The sequence below is a fragment of the Petromyzon marinus genome, chromosome 31, assembly GCF_048934315.1.
Source record: "Petromyzon marinus isolate PM22_M1 ecotype Great Lakes invasive population chromosome 31, UKy_Petmar_22M1.pri1.0, whole genome shotgun sequence".
NCBI lineage: Eukaryota > Metazoa > Chordata > Hyperoartia > Petromyzontiformes > Petromyzontidae > Petromyzon > Petromyzon marinus.
Window position 1 is genome coordinate 8,237,179 of NC_133697.1, and position 19,307 is coordinate 8,256,485.

Consider the following 19,307-nt stretch of genomic DNA (forward strand, 5'->3'; position numbering starts at 1 on the left):
CAAAAGAAAGTATTTGCGTTTATATGACATTTCTTCAATGAGACAGAAACTCAAAGTGCCTTAAACTGAACTTTTTAGCTTATTTTACCAGGTAAGGCCCACTGGGCTACATATAAGGCTCTTTTTTCTGGAACGACCTGGCCACAAATGATAGCTCAACGGATGTGGTTTATCACGTGGACATTCATAGCAGCCAAATACTCTAAAAGCTTGATGTTGATTCTAAATGTCGAGGGGAAAACATGAGGACACGGAGAAAAATCCATGCGACCACGGAGAGAGAGAGAACATGCAAACTCCAAATATACATGCGTCAGGGTTGGGATTGAACCCAGGACCTCCTGTATGCCAGGCGAGGTAGTGAACATCTCTCTAGCATGGCGCCCATTACATCACATCCCAAACAGCAACCATTCCAATGCCCTGCTGCAGTCTAGCCTAGAGCACCCCTACTGGGTGCCATCCCTGTGCAGTACAGGGTGTATGCAGAACCGGACTGTAGATGGGCATTAGTCGGACAATCGAGGGCAAAGATTGCTACGTGTTTTTATTTTCCCAATTAAATAATTTGCGAGTAATTTACCAAATTCGGCCAATTTGAATAAAAATGTTTCACTCAAACGACCATGGAGTAGGCATTCTTGCCTCTTTACAGCCATGAGCTTGTGGTATAAATTCCAGATTCCTATGGTGGGAGAAGTAAAATCAAGAGCATGAAATCGTGGAATTCCTCCCACTGGTGATGGGTGGACAAAGATCTCCCAAGCGGTCACGTTTCCTGATCATGTAAAGTGAGGTATGGTCACATATCTTCCAGCAATAATATCATAGCCTGAAACCTATGCTCTCCTCCATCACATTCGTTTTCGCCGTGTAAACCTTAGTAAAAAATAATAGATTCGTTATAGTGGAATGTTACGTGCAAGTACCAAAAGTGTAAGAATGCATTTTTTGGCTGCGAGAGGTCACAGCCAAGTGATTTCCTACTCAGATGCACATTGAGGTAGTGCTCATACCCAGTTTACAGTTCCTGATTCAGTGGTATAAAATTCCGCATTCCTCGGGTAGGAATGGGTCTATCCGTAGGACAACTGCTGTTTGACTTCCGCACTAAGTGGTACTTCTTTTATTGACCCCGCAGGGATGATGGACTGGGGCAAATCACCAACCAGGATTTTAACCTCGCAACCTTGCGATTGCAGGCCGCTCGCCCCACCTGTAAGCCTCACAGGAGACATATACAGGTGGACGCTGGTGCACGTGAAGAGTAATTAACCATTCTGCGCCGTCTGCATGTCGCGGGTGCAGTGCAGTACCCGCTCACGCGTACTTTGCAAGAACGCGGCTGTCTGGATTAATGGTCGTGAGCCCGCAAAGCACCGAGGAGCACTCGCGGCAAAAGTCAATAATCCAATGCTCGCTTGAAAACGGCTGCGCTCCTGGTCGCTGCCAAATGAGCGGGGCAGGACATCTACCCGCATCTAAATGACGTTTCAAGTGAGCCAGGGAGAGGGGAAGTATCATTATTATTGTTGTCGCCATACCAAACGTACGCAGCGGCGTAGTGGCAAAAAGATCGATGCTTCACCTTGGGGTGGAATGGACCGCGTACCCCCTGTCGGCGGCCTCCTGTGTAAGATTCCCCCCCCCCACTCACCCCGCCCCAGCCTCTCAGCTGGAAGTGCTTTAGCAAAACAGAACGTGAAACCCATGGCGGCTGATTAACGTGCAGAGGAAATTCATGCCTCGAATCAAAGCGAAGGGCCAAGTGCGTGCGTGCGAGCGAGCGCTGCACGTGCCCGCATAAGCAAGGCGAGCGACCGTGCTGGGCCCTAGCGGGACCACAGTTCCATGAGACGGAAGAAACTCTCGGCCGAAAGCTACGACGAGTGACAACGGGCTGTGAGGGAGGGCTCGTAGTGGACGTGTCGGAGACGCGCACTGGAGCAGCACTGCGGCCCTGTGTCGGGTGGGGGGATGAGGAGGGGGGGGGTTGGAGGGGGTCTGAACACCTCTCTTGCTGAAGACGCAGCCCCCCCCCCCACTTTATGGTTCAAAATTGAGAACAAATTTCAACTCCACCCCACCTACGTACGGTCCCGTTGCGCCGAATTCGAATTTTCACAGAGTTTCCGTTCCCCTTACAATGTCGATCGGTGCATTGCACCGGGCTCACGTTTTGTCGCAGTAACAAACACAAAAAATTTGTGAACAGTTAAGCGATGGGGCGTCGCGGATTATCCTGCTAAAGCCAGGTGGCGAGAGATGGAGCAGAGCGCGCGACGGACATTGGTTTACGGTTTTGTTAAACATGGACTGTGCCGCTGTGACCCCCCCCCCCCCCCAAGGTCACGCTGCAGGGTTTCAGGACTCGCAGCACTGCTGAGAGCCTGGGTTCCGAATGTTGGGTATTCAGCCACGCACGGTTAAAGTGGGTTCTCGAGTGTAGAGATGTTACGGTTTCAGCCCGGTGACCAAATAACTGCAGAAAAAAAATGAACCGTCATATATATGTGTGTGTGTAAAATAATTAATGTGGAAAAGTCTCTCGTTTCCAGGAGGGCTCTGCATGACGATATTTCCTGTACACAGCCTCATACGTTTGATTGACAGTGTAAATGGGGGGGGGGGGGAAAGACTCCCACACATTCGTCCATAACACCGCTGTGCTGCGGAGAAGGACCACTGCCTGAAATGGCACCTATTTTATCGAAAAAAATGTCTTTTAATGACAAATTTGTCGATTTTCACTTTGTTGTGTAAATGAGAGGGGTTCTTGACGGCTCAGTCTGGTTTCCTCGCCTGGTTTGGCCAGTCTCGATGCTAATGGTCAATGTACACGTGCCTATATATTCAATACACTGCTGCACCGCCATCGCCTGGCCACCTCAACAGCTCCGAGCCCACAACCCCTGGTATTCCCAGGCAGCCTCCCATACACGCGTTAACCAGGCGGGAAACCTCACAGTGAACATTTCCAAATCATCCGAATAACACATACGAGGTGTAATTTTTAATGTAATGTTACTGCAGGTTTGGAATATATGGCTGACTTGTAGAATAGGTCGCTGGTCTGTCACAGACAAGAAAGAGACAGCACGATCACCATTCCAGCATGGATAAAAATGCCGGTTCCATTTAGTATCTCCGACACCGCGGTATTCTATGGGTATTTCTCCTTTATAGAGAAACGGGAACAAAATGAATTACGTGTGAATTACAGGACTCCTCATTGGTTGACACGCCACGTCCAAGTACATCGCCCCTTCGTGATCGTACGCATGATGAAACCGCTTCTATCAATGTCTCCGAAATGTTAGCTGAACGTTTAACCACCCAGGGCTGAACTCGGCTTCGCTTCCGAGATCCGACAACGTTGGGGCGCATTTGGAGTCATTTCGGCGGAGTGATTCATACAGAGAATACGCATTTTTTCCCCCCTCGTTAAAGATCTTGAGGTGTGCACGTGCAATACGCGGCCAGAACGGCGCCTTGAGCTTACAATACGAGGCCGGAATGGCGCCTTGATCTTTTTCTTCTCCAGGAGGTCCCAGTCCATATCACGGAAGAACGGATGCTGCTTGATGGCCTCCTCATAGCCGCGCGATGCCACGCAGCCCAGACGTCTGCTTGGGTTCTTGGTCATGAACTGCTCCGACAGGCGACAAAAACAACATCTAATATATATATAAAAAGGTTCCAATCAATAGGTATTATTTTTAATACACGTCGCCCAGATTTGCGCCCGGTCTCGTCAGATCTTGGAGGAGCTAAAGCAGAGTCGAGCCTGGATAGTGAATGGATGGGTGACCACTGTGCACAGACAGGTTTGCATAGGGCTGTGGGTCTACATCGTTGGCAGCGGATGGCAACGCGGAAAATATATTGTGCTCTTGTGTTGCTCCAATTAGCACGATTCGATACGTACAGTGCGAAAGAAGTTCAACATACATACATACATAGAGCATTCGTGCTCACCTTCACCAACTTGCACTGTCCACCACGGCGAATGACAGTGAAATATTCTAAATTTACCACCCTTTCATTTGTGCACCCTCAATATAATGCATGTCGGAATATTGTGTCCCACTCTGTGTGTGTCAGCGTCATGGTCCAAATGTTTTATAATTACCTGAAAAGTAATTAGCCTCGCGCTACACTCGTGATAACCTTGCACCCTTTCCCAAGCTCCTGGAACGCCTTGTGTGCAAGTTATGCATTTCATTGTTATAATAATTATTAAATAAGATTGGAGCGAATATTAAACATACTGAACTATTGTCATTATTATGCTATAAGGGGGGTGGGGGGGGAGTGTTTGTGAGGCCCCTAAAAATGTGAACTAAATACAAAAAAAACACGTAAAAAAATCTCACCGCTTTCAGGATGGACACGGCCTCCTTGCTGAGCCAGATGGGGTAGAGGACGTCGTCATGGAGGATCGACTCGAAGAGGTCGTCCTCGTTGTCGGCCTCGAAGGGCGGCTGCCCGGCCATCATCTCGTACATGAGCACGCCCAGCGCCCACCAGTCCACCGACGGGCCGTAGTCCAGCTCCTGCAGGATCTGCGCGTGCACGGTCAAAGGGGGGCGTGGATTCACTACTTGGGTGCTCTCAGATGTCTCACCGCAAACGGTCCTAACGCCCGGCTGCGCGTTTTTCCTTGTTTGGCCTCGGAGAGCCTCCCGATGACGGCTGTCCCCCCCGTGCGGCGCAAGGTGAAGCAGAATTAGCCTGCAAGTATGGCATTAGTCTGTTCGTAGTACGGGGCGGGGGGGGGCGATGTTGCCACTGTTATGCCACTGAAGTAGTTTTGAAAATGTCGACCATGACGCCAGCACACAATGGCTTCTGGTGTACGCACGTGTGTGTAATATTAATAATAATAACATTTAATTATTATATGTATCTCTCGGATCAGAGTCTGTATTCATGCTGGAGGTATCTGATGAGCCACGAAGGCCATTTCACAGAATGCCCAGTAGAAGGAAAACGCCACGCCGAGTCCGAGCACTATTTTGACAATTTATGGAGTCGTCACGATTCAGGCTGTCCTGGTCAATGTAGCACCAACAGTGGCTGCAGGCTTTTTCAATAACCAAACGAGATACGATGTTTTATGAATGGGAACATCAGAATCTTGAATTCAACTGCAGGAATCCGATGAGCTGTGAAGCTCTTTTTCACACGTGTCCAGTCGGGGTGGTTGAGAAAATAACGGAGTCTGAAGACTCTTTTTTCCAGGAGGATCTTGCTACATTTGGATGTTTGGCCAACACCAATGTGAGAGGAAACCAGAGAACCTGGAGCAAACCCATGCAGAACAAGGGGAGAAAATATTACTCCACACGGAAATGTCAATAATCGAACCCAGGCATTTATTGCAAGGCTGTAATTATAATATATATTGGGGGGGGGGGGGACATATCCCCCCCCCCCCCATATTCAAATATGCTCAAAATGTCCCCCCCCCCCAATATATTGCTATAAAATAGATTTCTGTTGATATAATTGTGGTTATGGTTGTACTTTATTAATCCCTAATTTCTGCCATTACATACAATGAAACAAGAAAAGGTAAAAAAGAAAAAAAAACAGTGCAATGTAATAAATACAATACACTATTAGACATTATTGTAAAAAATAAATAAAAAGTACATCCTATGTGTTAGTGAATTTTTTCATATTTTAGGCAGCAAATTCGTTTTCAAATTTAGATTATTTTTTTCTGGGGGGGGATCCCCACACCCTCTGGAAGATTTAGTGCCCCCCAATGTTGACTCCATGGCTACGGCCTTGATTTATTGAGGTGAGACTCAAGTTGTTAACACTGCGCCACACCGCCACCCTGAGTCCATGCACTACTACAATCATACTCATTACCATCCTTTGAATTTAGATCTTCAAACTGGGTAAGACGCACATGCTTAATGTATCTTACAATATTGTCATGTATGAAGTTTTCCTTTACATTTAGAAGCATTCAAAGAACACGTGTTTTTTTTGTATGTACATATTTAATTTGAATCCGCATATTGAGGTCACATCCCTGTTGCTTAAATCGCTGCTAAGACTTCCAAAACACACGCGGGCTAATTGAATCCGGGGCTGCGGCTCCACAGATTAAGCGCCGACTCTGGGGATGACCGCGGAGAATTTCGGATGCTCCCTCTCAAGACCCTTAATTAACATCGTTGCCTTCTCAGGGTGAAAGGTCCAAAGGCTTAAACCCAAAGCCTGTGCCCCAGCTTAAAACCAAAGGCCACGGGACCCACTGAGCCCATTGACATTTACACGCTGAGCCTAAGTGCGCCTCTCTCAAGTCGGCGCCAAAGTTCATCAGCCGTGATCTATCCACTGTTGGATGAAGGCCTCGCGTCGTTCGTTTTTTTATTTCTTCCGCTGCATCGGATCTACATATCGCTCTGGCACGCGAGAAGATTTAAATGCCGCGTCTCCATGGTGGACACGCTCTCCATGGTCAGTAAATCATCGTTCTCACCGGTGAATACGTCTTCCCCCCCTCCTGCTTATTTTGTACGTACGGAACGGACTAGGGGTTATGGGCTAGGGATTATGGTGAGGGATTAGGAGTTGTGGTTAGGGTTCGAGGTTCAGGGTTATGGGCTAGGGGTTAGGAGTGTTGGTCGGGTTAGGGGTGAGGATTTATGGGCTAGGGGTTATGGTGAGAGTCAGAATATTTATTTATCCTGGAGGAATCCGATCAGCTTTTTCACAGATGTCCAGTAGACAGGTTTTGGGTAAGAGGTTATGGGGCTAGGGGTTAGGTGCAACATTGGGAAGGACACACTGTAAAAAAAGGTAAAACTGTATCGAAAGAAAAACTGAGTAACAGTTTCACAAATTGGTTTGGAAGGTCGTCTTCAAATTTAAAGAATTTAGTTTTAAATGTTGTGGTACCGTGGCCTTGAATACGCCCCTCACCAACATCGCCCGCGTGCCGTGGGCTGGTTGCCGTGGAGATGGTAACCCAGCCCCTCTAAGACCCCCAAGTTAAGCGAATTATTTGGTGAAGCTGGTGCTGCTGCTGCTGCATTGTCAGTGGTGCACAAGCACATTGAATTAAAAACAAAACACTCAACATGTTCGTCAAGAAAAAAAATCGCATATATCATAGGCGACGTTTCAGGCAATCGCCCCTCTTCATAGCGCATACATGAATCACAATCTTTATTTAGACTGGAGGAATCCGATGAACTATGAAGCTCTTTTTCACAGATATCCAGTATGGGCAGGTCAGTAACTTACCACAGCAAACAATACAAAAAAGAAAGATAGGAGTGCAAAATTGGGAAAATTGTGAGTCGCTAAATATAAACAAACAATAATTCGTTCTTACATAAGTCAGATTCATCGAGATTGAGCAAGGCAGCAAAAACAATAACTAAACAATCCCAGTTCACAGCGAGATAACACACAGTAGTCCCTCGATAAAATGAAAAAACGTTGCCCATTACATACATATATTTTTGTTACTTTCAACGTCGCTCCCGTTCCAGAGCCGCAGCGGCGGCGGCGGCGGCGGCGGCGGCGGCATCAGCGCCGCGCTCACCTCGGGCGCGATGTAGTCGGGGGTTCCGCAGAAGGTGGCGGTGGTGGCGCCGTCCGCGATGCCCTCCTTGCACATGCCGAAGTCGGCGAGCTTGCAGTGGCCCTCCGCGTCCAGCAGGATGTTGTCCAGCTTCAGGTCCCTGTACGGCACCGGCCGTGGCGTCAGAACAACAACAACGACAATAATAATAAAAAATAATAATGTAGGGAAATGTTGAACTTCGTTTCCATCGTACGTGCGCATCGGAGATGCGGGGGGAAGGACAACAAACTAAGCACAAAAAGCAGTTCTACAGAAATTCGTTTTCAATTCTGATTTAAAAGTGCATAGCTCCAGTGGCTTCCTAATATTGGAAGGAAGCGCGTTCCAGACGGCCGCAGACACGCACCTGAAAGCGCGCTATGCAGTGGCCGTCTTTGTTCGATTGGTAGCCAAAAGGCGCTGCAAGGATGACGGAGTTTGAGTGGTGGTTTACGCTCCTTGATGAGATCAGCAAGGGTCTTGTGGTTTATTTGGAGCAAGCACTTTGTGTGTAATGAGCACTACCTTAGAATGTATTCTTTCGGCAACCGCATACCAATGCAGCTCGGCGAGGACCGGACGGACAATAATAATGATAATGCTACGCGCATCCGCACACACGTACATACACACGTACGCGAACGCGCTCGCTTACATCACAGAAACCACCAATGCTGCACAGAGAGCTGTGAGCCGGCAACATGGAGGCCCTGGCTTCAGCCATCCATGACTGAGCCCGGTTCTCATGTATGGAGAGCCACCACTGAATGCACTAAAAAATTCCATAATACCGAATTTTTGTTTATTGCGCTTGATCCGAATGATTTCTAGCTGACAGAGAGTTGCTCACGTCGGTTTTGACGGTCGTACTGCAACCGTTCGTACACACATACATACGCATGCACGATCGCTTAGATCGTGCATGCACGATCGCTTAGATCGTGCATGTCACCACGCATGGCACGTCACCCCCAAACCCTGGTGTCGCTTATCGAATGAAAGCCGATCGCGACACGTGGCCCTCTCTATGGGCAGCAAAGAAGGGCCGTTGCCCAAAATCTCCACCTATTACACGATTTTCTTTTTAAGGCCACGGCGTCGTTGGCGAACGTGTTGAGTTGTTTTTGTTGCGGGTTGGAGTTGTGGTGGTTGGGGCGATCGTTATCACCCTGCGCTCGTGGCCCGACCTGATTTTGATTCCTGGCCAGATATCCTTCACCAAGCAGTGGATTGACAAAGGGCCTGCAAAATTGATGATGTGGCGGCACACAGCATTTTATTCATCGGGGGAGACGTTTCGACTGCCTCGAGGCAATTTTAGTCATCGCCATATCTGAAATCACCCAATCTGAAGCGATCGGCCTAAATTGACGCAGGACCCATTATGTTGTCATTATCGCAAACTGTCCACAGCTGCACACATCTACAATGTCAAAATGACTCGTTACTTAATTTGCAGGAAGGGATAAAAATTTTCACATTAACAAGGAGTGAAGCGCCAACTGTTTTCCGTACGGCGATAAAAAAAATTCAAGACATGTATTGTGGCACGGTGGTTGGCACGGTGGTTGGCGCGCTGCTTGATAAAGCAGGCGACCTGGGTTGAGACCCAACCACAGAATGATATATGAAACAGTCCTGAGCCCAGCCCTTCACCAACCTGTGCTGACCAGCGTGGCAAGGTATGGTCAAACAAACCTCATGAAGCGATTTTAGATTGGAAAAAAATACCACTCCTGAGGGAAGTCAACATGGTTATCATTTGGATAAACTCACCACCCCCCCCCCCCCCCCACCATAGCAATATGGAGTTCCCACCACTGGCTCAGCACAGGAAATCACTTTGAGCAGGAATTTCCCTGTGACTTTTGACTTTTCTTCTGACAAAGTGCTACATTTGTGGCCACACGCGCCTGCCGGGGGAGGCTAGAGAGAGGGGGCTTGGGCGAAGACGTCACGGTACCCGTCGCTCGTCACCTGTAGATGACGCCGTGCCGGTGCAGGAACATGAGCGCCGACGTCACCTCGGCGGCGTAGAAGCGGGAGCGCGGCTCGTCAAACTTGCGCGAGCGCTGGATCTGGAACATGAGGTCCCCGCCGTTCACGTACTCCATCACGAAGAACAGCCGGTCCTGTGCGGGCGAAACCAACGCGGGGCGCGCCGACTGACGGGACGGGCGGTGGAGCCTAACGCGGCAGAGGCGGCGGTGGCGGTGGCAACCGTCGGTTTCTCATCGTTATCACTGGCCATGATCAATCCAGTGATGGATGAAGGCCCACTCCGCCGAGCCGTCGCCATCCCTCACAGTGGCATGACGCAGCATAAAAAGACTAAAAACATAAAAGATAAAGAGCCCCGAAGACAAAGACGAACGGCTAATGCTAGCGGTGTACATCAGAACCGGTCTGGGGCCACCCTATGTCGATTCAGCCTGAACTGAGTACCTGAGGGGGGCCAGGCTTGGTGATGGCCACGCCACCCACTCGTTCTCCCTGTGCCGACCTGAACAGGTGCTCGCTAACAGTACTCGCCCCATTGGCCACATCGTAACGATCCGTCTAGCACCTGCATCATTGCCGACTTCATTGCTCCACGTCTGTGTTGGACGTCCTGTATGCGTCTTGAAGGTCTTTCGCACCATACGCGGCCAACCGTGCTTATCCGGAGGACGCGTTCGCTCCTTTGGTCGCCGCTCCCTCGTTTAAATTTTTACCGCTGGCCATGAGCAAAGTGAGAGGGCTCGTTCAGCGTTCTCGATCAACAGGCAGCGTGTCTCCTTCACGTATCGGGCCATCCACTGAAAATAACAGCGTTTCTTACGCAGCACATCAGCCGCACGGCCTTCTGGGAGTGCATCATTTCAGCAGCATTGTTTCAAGACAAGCGAACTCTGGACTGGTTTCGACACACAGTGCCTCATCAGCTGAGTCAGGCTTTCGTTGGCCAATGCTTGAGAACTGGCCTATGTTTCCAAGGCAAGGACCTCTATTTAAGATACGGATCTAGGTTAGACACGAAATTCATGAACACATGAAACAATATATTACTTAAAAACATTATTAAAAGTTCCGCGTGAGCGTGACACAGGAGGGTACGTGTCAGGTGAAGGATAGTGGATGACGAAATTTAAACAACCCAATACCGCAGCAAACATTAACGTTCGTATTAAAACTGCAACGTTAACAAACAGCCCTAATTTCGTTTGTAATAATGATGACTCCTATATACTTTTTCACGTGCGTTTTGATCACGAATGTGCGCACGCACAGACGCGCACGCACGACCACGGCACCAATGGCAGCTTCGTCGATTCAGCTCCCCCAAGCGCTCTCGGGTCACACCGCAAGTCGTTCGGAACAGCGACGTCCGAGCGACGTTTCGCTCCGACACGCACGCGCACTGCCCCCTTTAGTCAGCCCGCTGCTGGAAGAGGGCTTCCCCGCAGCCGTGCAGCTTGTAGGGGTTAACCGACCATACTTCGCCACGCCGGTAAACCCACTGCTGGACGAGGGGCTTCCCCACGGCCTGCGCGGGATGTAGGGCTATAACGACCATGCTTCACCACGCCGGTCACTTCGGGGCTGCTAAAGGCGCGTAGCGACGTCGGGAGGACACCGCCGGCGGTAGACGCCGCTAAAACCTCGCGGCGCTCCGTGCCCGCTCCCAGATCCGATCGAGCGACGCCGGTCTCAAGGCGTCACCGCCCCGCGAGCTGCGCCCCTACCCTGGTCTGGAAGCAGCAGAAGAGCTGCGTGAGGTAGGGGTGGTTCTTGGCGAGCGCCAGGACGCGCTTCTCCGTCATGGTGCACTCCACGTCGTCGTCCTGCACGATGGAATCCTTCTTGAGCACCTTGACGGCGAACACCTCCTCCGAGCCACGCAGCTCCGCGAGCATCACCTGCACGGCCGCACCGCACGGACGCGCGCAGGGGCCGATGTTCTCGATGTGCCGAGTGCAGGCCCAAAGGCCCACCCCCCCACCAAACAAAGTAAAATCGGCCAGCAACAAACGGCACTGTTGAAGGTGAATCGAATTTTCTCTCGTTTTCACCCGCCCCCCTCCCACCGTATTTTAAAGCAAAATTTGGGAGTGCCTCTTAGAATCTGGAGAATACGGGAAGTGTAAATATATTTATTGACTTGAGCACGGTTATTATGACTCGGGAAAAGAGAGAATGGGGGGGTGGGGTTTGTTGTTGTTGTGTGCGCTTTGACGTTGCATTGTTTACAGTGAACGAGGGCCGGATCAATGCGGGGACCTGACGGGCTGTGGCCCTGGTTTGTGGTCTGAAAGTGTCGGCCACCCACTTTGATTGATCAACTTGGCCCGTTGTGCACAGGGTAAGTCCCCCATAGCAACACAACGCCACAGCAAATTTCCATTCACGTGGGGTCATCATCACCGGAGTCATTGCGACCTCACGCAACGCAGACGGAGTTCACGCGTGAACGCGTTCGACCTCGGGTGCCACGGCGGCTAAATGAACACCGCGAAGGAAGGGAAGGTGGCGGCGATGGACTGCACCTTGCCGAAGCTGCCCTTGCCGAGGACTTTCATGAAGGAGAAGTCGGCGATGCCCATCTTGCGCCGCCGCTGGGGCCGCCCGTCGCCGTTGCTGCCGCCCTGCCCGCCGAGCCCCCCCTCCTCCCCCTCGTCGTCGTCGTCGTGGCCCCCGCCGCTTCTCGCCCTCTCCCCGGCCGGCGTCGTGCCCCTGTCGCCGCCCACCTCGTCCGGCTCTCCCTCCGAGGGCAGCCCCTCGCCCTCCCGCGCGTGGAACGTCACGCTGCGGCGGATCCCGCCCTCCGGCTCCGTCCCTGGGCGGCGGGCGCAAGAGGATCGCACTCTCGCCGTGAGACGTCATGCGCGACGACGGGCGGATACGTGGCCAAGCCATCAGCACGGTTGGCCACGCGCGGTACGGGAAGAAGTTCAACAGACGTACGCGCATACGCACGGCACAACACACGCGCGACGACGTCAGATTTTCACTTTAGCTCTCCGACGCGTTGCCAGGTCGTGCAGATCGTTGTTCGGCACCACGTCTGACCTCTCTCGCCATGAGCTGGGGGTTGTTGTGAGTTACGGGGGCTGCGTTGTTGCCTTCCGTGCGTAAATTACTCGTGAAATAGCGTTTCTCCGCCCGTATTTTTTTTTTCGCCGTGCGATTCGTGGCCTTATAACATCTCCTAGCAGTACGCAGGCAATCTCTACGGAAATAATAAAGCATGGGGTTTTCTGCAGTGACGGTTCTGAGCTCCCACCCACCGAGAAAAGTAGTTAAGATAATGTACAGTCTCTTAAAATGTGGAAATAGTGGATTCAAGATTGGCAGTTACACTGCCGCTGTTGACATTTGAAGTGAACACTGCCTCTAATTTAATATTATGAAAGGAATCTGACAGCAGCCTACAAAACCTGTTTCTGCATGGTGTCCACCCATCCAAGCACTATGCAGGCTCAACCATGCTTAGCTTTTGAGAGCCGATGAAAACGGGTAAATCATTCTGGGCGATTTGGCAATAGGCTTACAAGATATTAAAAGGCAGTTCTTGTGAACGCAATTCAGCATGTGTATCATGTGCTTAAGGCTCGATATTCATCGCCGCATTGATTCATCATTGCACCCTTTACTATGAGTGACACGTGGTGACAGCATTGATTCATTGCACCGATCCCCACCTCTCAATGTCTCGTCCGAGAAGGGCTTCCTTTCAACACTGGCGTGGAGTAGGAATTGATTGGCGTCAGGTTCTAGACTAAAATTTTGCCTGATAATAGGTTTTTCCCTTTTTTATGGCCACAAAACAGGTGTAAGATGTTGAAACACCAAACTGAAACCTTTTACAAGGAATCATGTCTGCATTAACCACAATACCTGCAGTCAAAATGCATACAAAAAACATACTCTGATAATATATGCATTGTCCTTGAAACTGACTGGTCCACACCAGAGACAGCTTTCTTTTGAGCCTCGTCTCATCGGTGTTAGACCAGAGGACGCCAAAAGGCATACAGCTCCCTATCCATAATAATCCTATATTATTCGTAGTAATGATAACAACCATTTCTATCTTGCCGTAACAAGGCGAGCCATTTCAAGGGGACACTGTACCCCATGTTACGTTAAGCGTATGGCCAGGCTTCATATCCCGAGGGCAAAATAACACGATATGCATGTGGATAGGTGCCAAAATCATTCCTGGAACAGAGTTCCGGACCCTTCCATTCCGGCCGAAGTCGAGAGCTGTGTGAGCAAGGAACAAAGTTTGTCTGTCTGTGTGTCTGTCTGTGTGTCTGTCTATGCGTCTGTCTATGTGTCTGTCTGTGTGTCTGTCTGTGCGTCTGTCTGTCTGTGTGTCTGTCTGTGTGTCTGTCTGTGTGTCTGTCTGTCTGTCTGTGTGTCTGTCTGTGTGTCTGTCTGTTTGTCTGTCTGTGTGTCTGTCTGTGCGTCTGTCTGTTTGTCTGTCTGTGTGTCTGTCTGTGTGTCTGTCTGTGTGTCTGTGTGTCTGTCTGCGTGTCTGTCTGTGTGTATGTTTGTGTGTCTGTCTGAGTCTGTCTGTGTCTCTGTCTGTCTGTGTGTCTGTCTGCGTGTCTGTCTGTGCGTCTGTCTGTGTGTCTGTCTGTGTGTCTGTCTGCGTGTCTGTCTGTGTGTCTGTCTGCGCCTGTCTGTGTGTCACATCTGCGTGTCTATTTGTCGGTCTGCGTGTTGCCCGTGTGCGTGTCTGCCTGCGTGTCCGTCCGTGTGTCTACGTGTCTGTCTGCGTGTTGCCCGTCTGCGTGTCTGCCTGCGTGTCCGTCCGCGTGTCTGTGTGCTTGAAACCGTTGCGGGCGCCACACACCCTGGTCACTCGGCGTGCTGGGCACCGACTTGGATCTGTCACAGCTGCTGGGCCGTGGAAGAGTCGAGGTGCTGAGCTGAAGGGACGAAAATAAAAAGTATATATGTGTGTAAACACCTATGGATAGAGTAATGCCCCGATGTACGTCTCCCCCTCTTACGTCGTTTCTCAAATACGTCACCACGTGATGAATACCACTCCGTGATTTGCGTCACCTCAACCCACACTCACGTCGCTGACAGCATCCTTGTCTCGTTATCCGTCGCCTCCACCACCTAACCTGTACGTCGCTGTGATTGACGTCGCTTCGCTATTCGTCCTCGCACCTTGCAGGAATGCGTCACCCGACGTAAACCGTGCTACTAGTGACCTCTACAATTGCAAGCCCGGCGTACGGACCATTACACCGCTGTGGTAACAGAATCAGATAAGAATCAGAATCTTTATTTATCCTGGAGAAATCCGATGAGCTGTGAAGCTCTTTTTACACAGATCTCCAATTGAGGGCGGGTCAGAATAAATAAATAAATATCCTCAAACTTCTAAACTGTGCTATCGCTCTCATAGTCTAAACTAAAACTATTAATATTTTACCAGGTAAGGCCCACTGATCTGTATAGCTCTTTTTCTTCAGCATCCGGGCCACAAATGTCACGTGGAAATTCATAGCAGCCACATGCTCAAAACGCATAGAACGGTTGCTTTATTGTGCGATGCCGCTAACCAAATGCGTCCGTCTATAATACAGTTTTTTTGGGGTTAGATCGCGTAAATATATAAATGTGTCGTTAAACCCGCCACCACCCGACACAGCCAATTAGTAAGGTTTGTCACGTAAACAGAACGTGGCCAATTCGTCACTAGTACAGCACACCGGTGTGTTGGAGAGCCGAGCCACACAATTTACAATCTGAGTACGACGTTTCGCCAGTAATTACAACTAGCTTCATCAGGCGACAGCCAGATTTGTGGAGAAGTCTTACTGTTTCGCGCGGTCACGGTAACTCTGGTGGTAAAGACGATTCGATATAAATGTCTATCTTTTTTCTCTTCAGGGTCATGACATGAGGGGTCAAGCACCGCCGCCCACGCGGCTCAAATCCCCTGGCGTGCCTGCAGGCGCGCGCCATCAGGGTTGCCAGCTGTCCTTGTTTTTCCCATGAAGTCCTACTTTTTAACGCAGCTGTCCTGGGAGATCTTTAAGTCTTCCCAGGGGCCAATGAAAGTTCCAAGTTTTTGTTCGCCGTGGAATAATAATAATAATAATCATCCAAGGGGAGGTGGACAACATTAACGACAGTTGTTACCGAGAATAGGCAAGAGGAACATATGAAGACGACGGAGGGAATTGGCAGCGAGAAGAAATCACACAGGGTTCAGCAGAGGCCGCGACTGGACAGGGGCAATGGGGCAGAGGAGAGGGAAGTGACAGTCTGTCCATCCCCCGCACCTCCGATCAGCACGGATGGGCTACATACGGTGGGAAAGAAGTTCGACGTGCAGTACATACATACCCCGACTAACAACGGCACTCAACGTTATGCGTTCACAGGCAGTTCTCCCCTCCTCCGTAATCGTCAGATGCTGTTCGCCCTCCCCTTCTCCTCCTTCCCATAGCTTGCCGCGGTCGCGCGAACCCTCGGGAGGTGTGGCGCAACCGCCGACGCGCGACGCCGCAGCCACCACCTGCCTTTTTCTTGCGCACGTTCCTCTGTGTGATCTTGTCGGGGGTCATGCCGATCTCGGCGAGCGCCTTGGCGATGCCGCGTGCGTCCACGCCGCAGTTGGGCGCCACGTTGCACTCGCACCGGCGGTGAGCGTTCATCTTGCAGACTGCGGAGAGTGAACGCGGAGAGCGAAGGGCGGGTCGCGCGGCCGCGACCCGCCCCGATGACCGGACGACGGCGACGACGCAGGTACGGTAACGACGATTGGAATAGCGTGCAGGGTTCAAGACGCACTAGCAGCTCAACTAGGAAGAGGCACGCGAGGGAAGCGTGCGGATAGGTGGGCGCGTCAGGGCAGGAAAAAACACAGGCGGAGAGAAAGGCACTTGCGGCGCGACTCAGAACTTACAACAACAATAACAAGAAACAATACCGAGCCCCAGAGACAGCCAGAGCAGTACCAACATACAGTATCCTTGTCTGTTTACATATTAGAACTATGGTTACCAGATATCTGATACATGTACTATACTATGACCGGTATAAAACTAATCAGCCCGGCTTGTGAAACCAGGGAATGTATCTATTCACATTTGGTTCATGTTTGTGCAATGATTTAGATTAGTCACGTGACACCCGTTGTTTTTTCCACTGAATTCAATGTTGCTCCATTGCTGAAATGGAATTTGCATTTCTTTGTGTTAACTTGGTGACCCAGGTCACTCGAGTAAATGAGACTTAATCCTGGTCTCATGAGTTCTCACACATGGTTAAACCAAATTAAAGTTACTTTAACAACGGGTCCGAAGGCATTATCAAGGGGCAAGCGCCCTTACAATGAGTCGCAGTGTAGCCGTGCCCCTAGTCACTTACAACCGGTGATCCAATCACCTTCGATTCAGTGACGCCAACGAGTCTCCTCGTTCCGATTGCTCCAAACGCTCGTCGTAGTAGTAGCAGAGGTGTGACGATGCATCGACTCATCCATTAAAGTATATCCGTACGACCGTAAATGTGAATGCGTAGAATCGTGCGCGTGTGAAAGGACTATGTTTTGTGTCGTAGGTAAATTGCTTAAACGCGACCCCCCTTCGGCCATTGGAGGTGACACGTTCAGAATGTTACGAAACTAATCTTGCAGAATATTTTTTTAATCGAACATTTTTTTCTTTCCAATGTTAAATACAAATTAATTGCCAGCGACGCACACCCAAAAATAACCAAAACCTCAACACGTTTGTCAATAACACTATGGCCTTAAAAGTGGAAAAAAAATCAGTCGGCGACGTTTCGGCTATGAAGGGTCACTGCTTGAAACGTCGACCATTGTATAGATGTTGAATTTAAGACAGTATTTTTGATGAACGTATTGACTTTTTTTTTAGTCCATCAGGTTCAGTGATACCCACTATTGGTGGAGCGTGAGGCACCGGATTTTGGGGGGTTTTGGAGTTCTGGAGCTTGGGGGGTTCAAGGGTTTGGTGCCGGGGCCAGGGCCTCTCACCTTTGCACTGAAGTCCCTGCCTCAGGAGGCCCCAGAGCAACGAGCCGCAGTGATCACAGAACGTGGGCACCTTGTAGTTGTGGATGGAGAACTTGTGCGGCATGTTCACGCTGAACCGCTGGCTTCCCACCTGCGAACACAGCGTCCCGGACGCATCGTGCGTCGACGTCGTCATCATCATTATAAATCGTCACCGTCATATTGTCATAATTGTCATCATCATCGTCTTCATAATCATCGTCGTTATAAATATCGTCGTCATCATCATCATCAAAATAATTGTAGTCATCTTCATCATCAACATGATAATCATCATTGCCTTCATCGTTATCTTCATCATCTCATCATCAGCCTCTTCATCATCACACCATCTTCATAATCATTTGCACAACCGTCGTGATCGTCGTCCCCAAATTTTACCAAGCGCCGAAAAATCTGTAGCGTTTCATCAGAGCGCTTTCTGACGGAAAGCTCCCCCCCCCCCCCCCCCCATGACCGACACGGTCATGGGGGGAATGATTGACCATACTTCACTAGATTGGGCTTGGCTTAGACGTGTCACGCGTGTACCGACCGTCGACCCATGTCCCCGGAACAGACCCCAATGCCCCGTCACTCACACATCCCCTCCCCCAAGCCGTCATCACGGCTTTCCGGCCGGACATCGAACAAAGGCGGCCGCCGCATCGCGCGGCGTTTTTCAGATGCGCTTCTGCGGCCGTCTGGAACGCTCTTCCTTCCGATATTAGGGAGCCACTGGAGCTATGCACTTTTAAATCATGCCAAATGGAAACTCATCTCTTTAGAACTGCCTTTTGTGTTCAGTTTGTTCTCTTTTCCCCGGCGCCTCCGGTTAGCACGGTCAGCTACGTACGGTGCGAAAGAAGTTCAACGCGGTCTTTTCGCCTACAACGCGAGGTTTTATAACGCGATTTAGCGAACAGAACCACGCCGTAAAATCAGAATAAGCGGTTGTACGGCTGCCTCGGGACACTGCTGGATGTGTCGAGACGCTGCCCGCGCGCCTGAGTCTTTGTCCAGCCTGCGACTGCACCTCACGTGTTGTCACGGACTTGCGCTTTACCCTACATCTATTATAACGCCGTGCTTACATGACGCGTCGTTCTTCAGGAACGCAACTACCGCGTTATAGGGGAACAGAATGAGATGCGCATAAGACCAGGGCACGAACTTGACCGGTTGGTGCATTTCGCAGCCACTAGAGGCGATGTAACTAACCACACGCTCCCTGGGCGAGTGTGGTCGCTGTTTGGTGGGAACAGTAAGGGGGGTGGGGGGTCATTCTAGATTTGAAGCTTTCGTGACTGCAAGGATTCACACTCTTTGGTTTTTTCGGTAAAGTCACGTAGGTAAAACAAAATTAAAATAAAACAACTAAATCAAATCACGACGTTTCGGAGGCAACAAACAAGCTTCCGTCTGCAGGTGGAACGGTCACAGCAAGATAGCTGCAATGGGGGGGGGGGGGGTTCATCTCGGTCAGGCGTTCCCACGGCACCTGCTGGGTCTGTCCCGTGACACTCCTGCCAGCGGACGCTCGACGCTTCACGTGGCCTTCACGTGCACGCAGCCTGGCACAAGCGCCGCGGTGACGTCACCGCCACTTACTGACGAATGGCGCTTGCTGCCGTTGTTGTCGTCGTCTTTCGGGGAAGTGCCTCGTGCACATTTTTGCCCGCC

The 19,307-nt window shown here is 50.5% G+C and overlaps 1 protein-coding gene and 1 long non-coding RNA gene across 4 annotated transcripts in view; one reads left to right on the forward strand and one right to left on the reverse strand.

Annotated features, from left to right (window-relative positions):
* The window catches only part of LOC116947747 (protein kinase C epsilon type-like), a 79,024-nt gene that overhangs the window by 11,206 nt on the left and 48,511 nt on the right, over positions 1-19,307 (reverse strand). For all 3 annotated transcript variants that reach the window (XM_032963846.2, XM_032963848.2, XM_032963849.2), the window contains exons 7-15: positions 17,607-17,736; positions 16,126-16,268; positions 14,436-14,511; positions 12,121-12,410; positions 11,320-11,493; positions 9,572-9,726; positions 7,574-7,712; positions 4,377-4,565; positions 3,503-3,649 (exon numbers count right to left, since the gene is read on the reverse strand). In XM_032963846.2, coding sequence (XP_032819737.1) covers positions 3,503-3,649; positions 4,377-4,565; positions 7,574-7,712; positions 9,572-9,726; positions 11,320-11,493; positions 12,121-12,410; positions 14,436-14,511; positions 16,126-16,268; positions 17,607-17,736 — 1,443 coding nt within the window. The remainder of the gene's footprint in view (positions 1-3,502; positions 3,650-4,376; positions 4,566-7,573; positions 7,713-9,571; positions 9,727-11,319; positions 11,494-12,120; positions 12,411-14,435; positions 14,512-16,125; positions 16,269-17,606; positions 17,737-19,307) is intronic.
* Positions 12,375-17,115, forward strand: LOC142929575 (uncharacterized). The gene is made up of 3 exons (XR_012945725.1): positions 12,375-12,511; positions 15,491-15,914; positions 16,053-17,115. It is a non-coding gene; the product is annotated as an uncharacterized LOC142929575 (long non-coding RNA).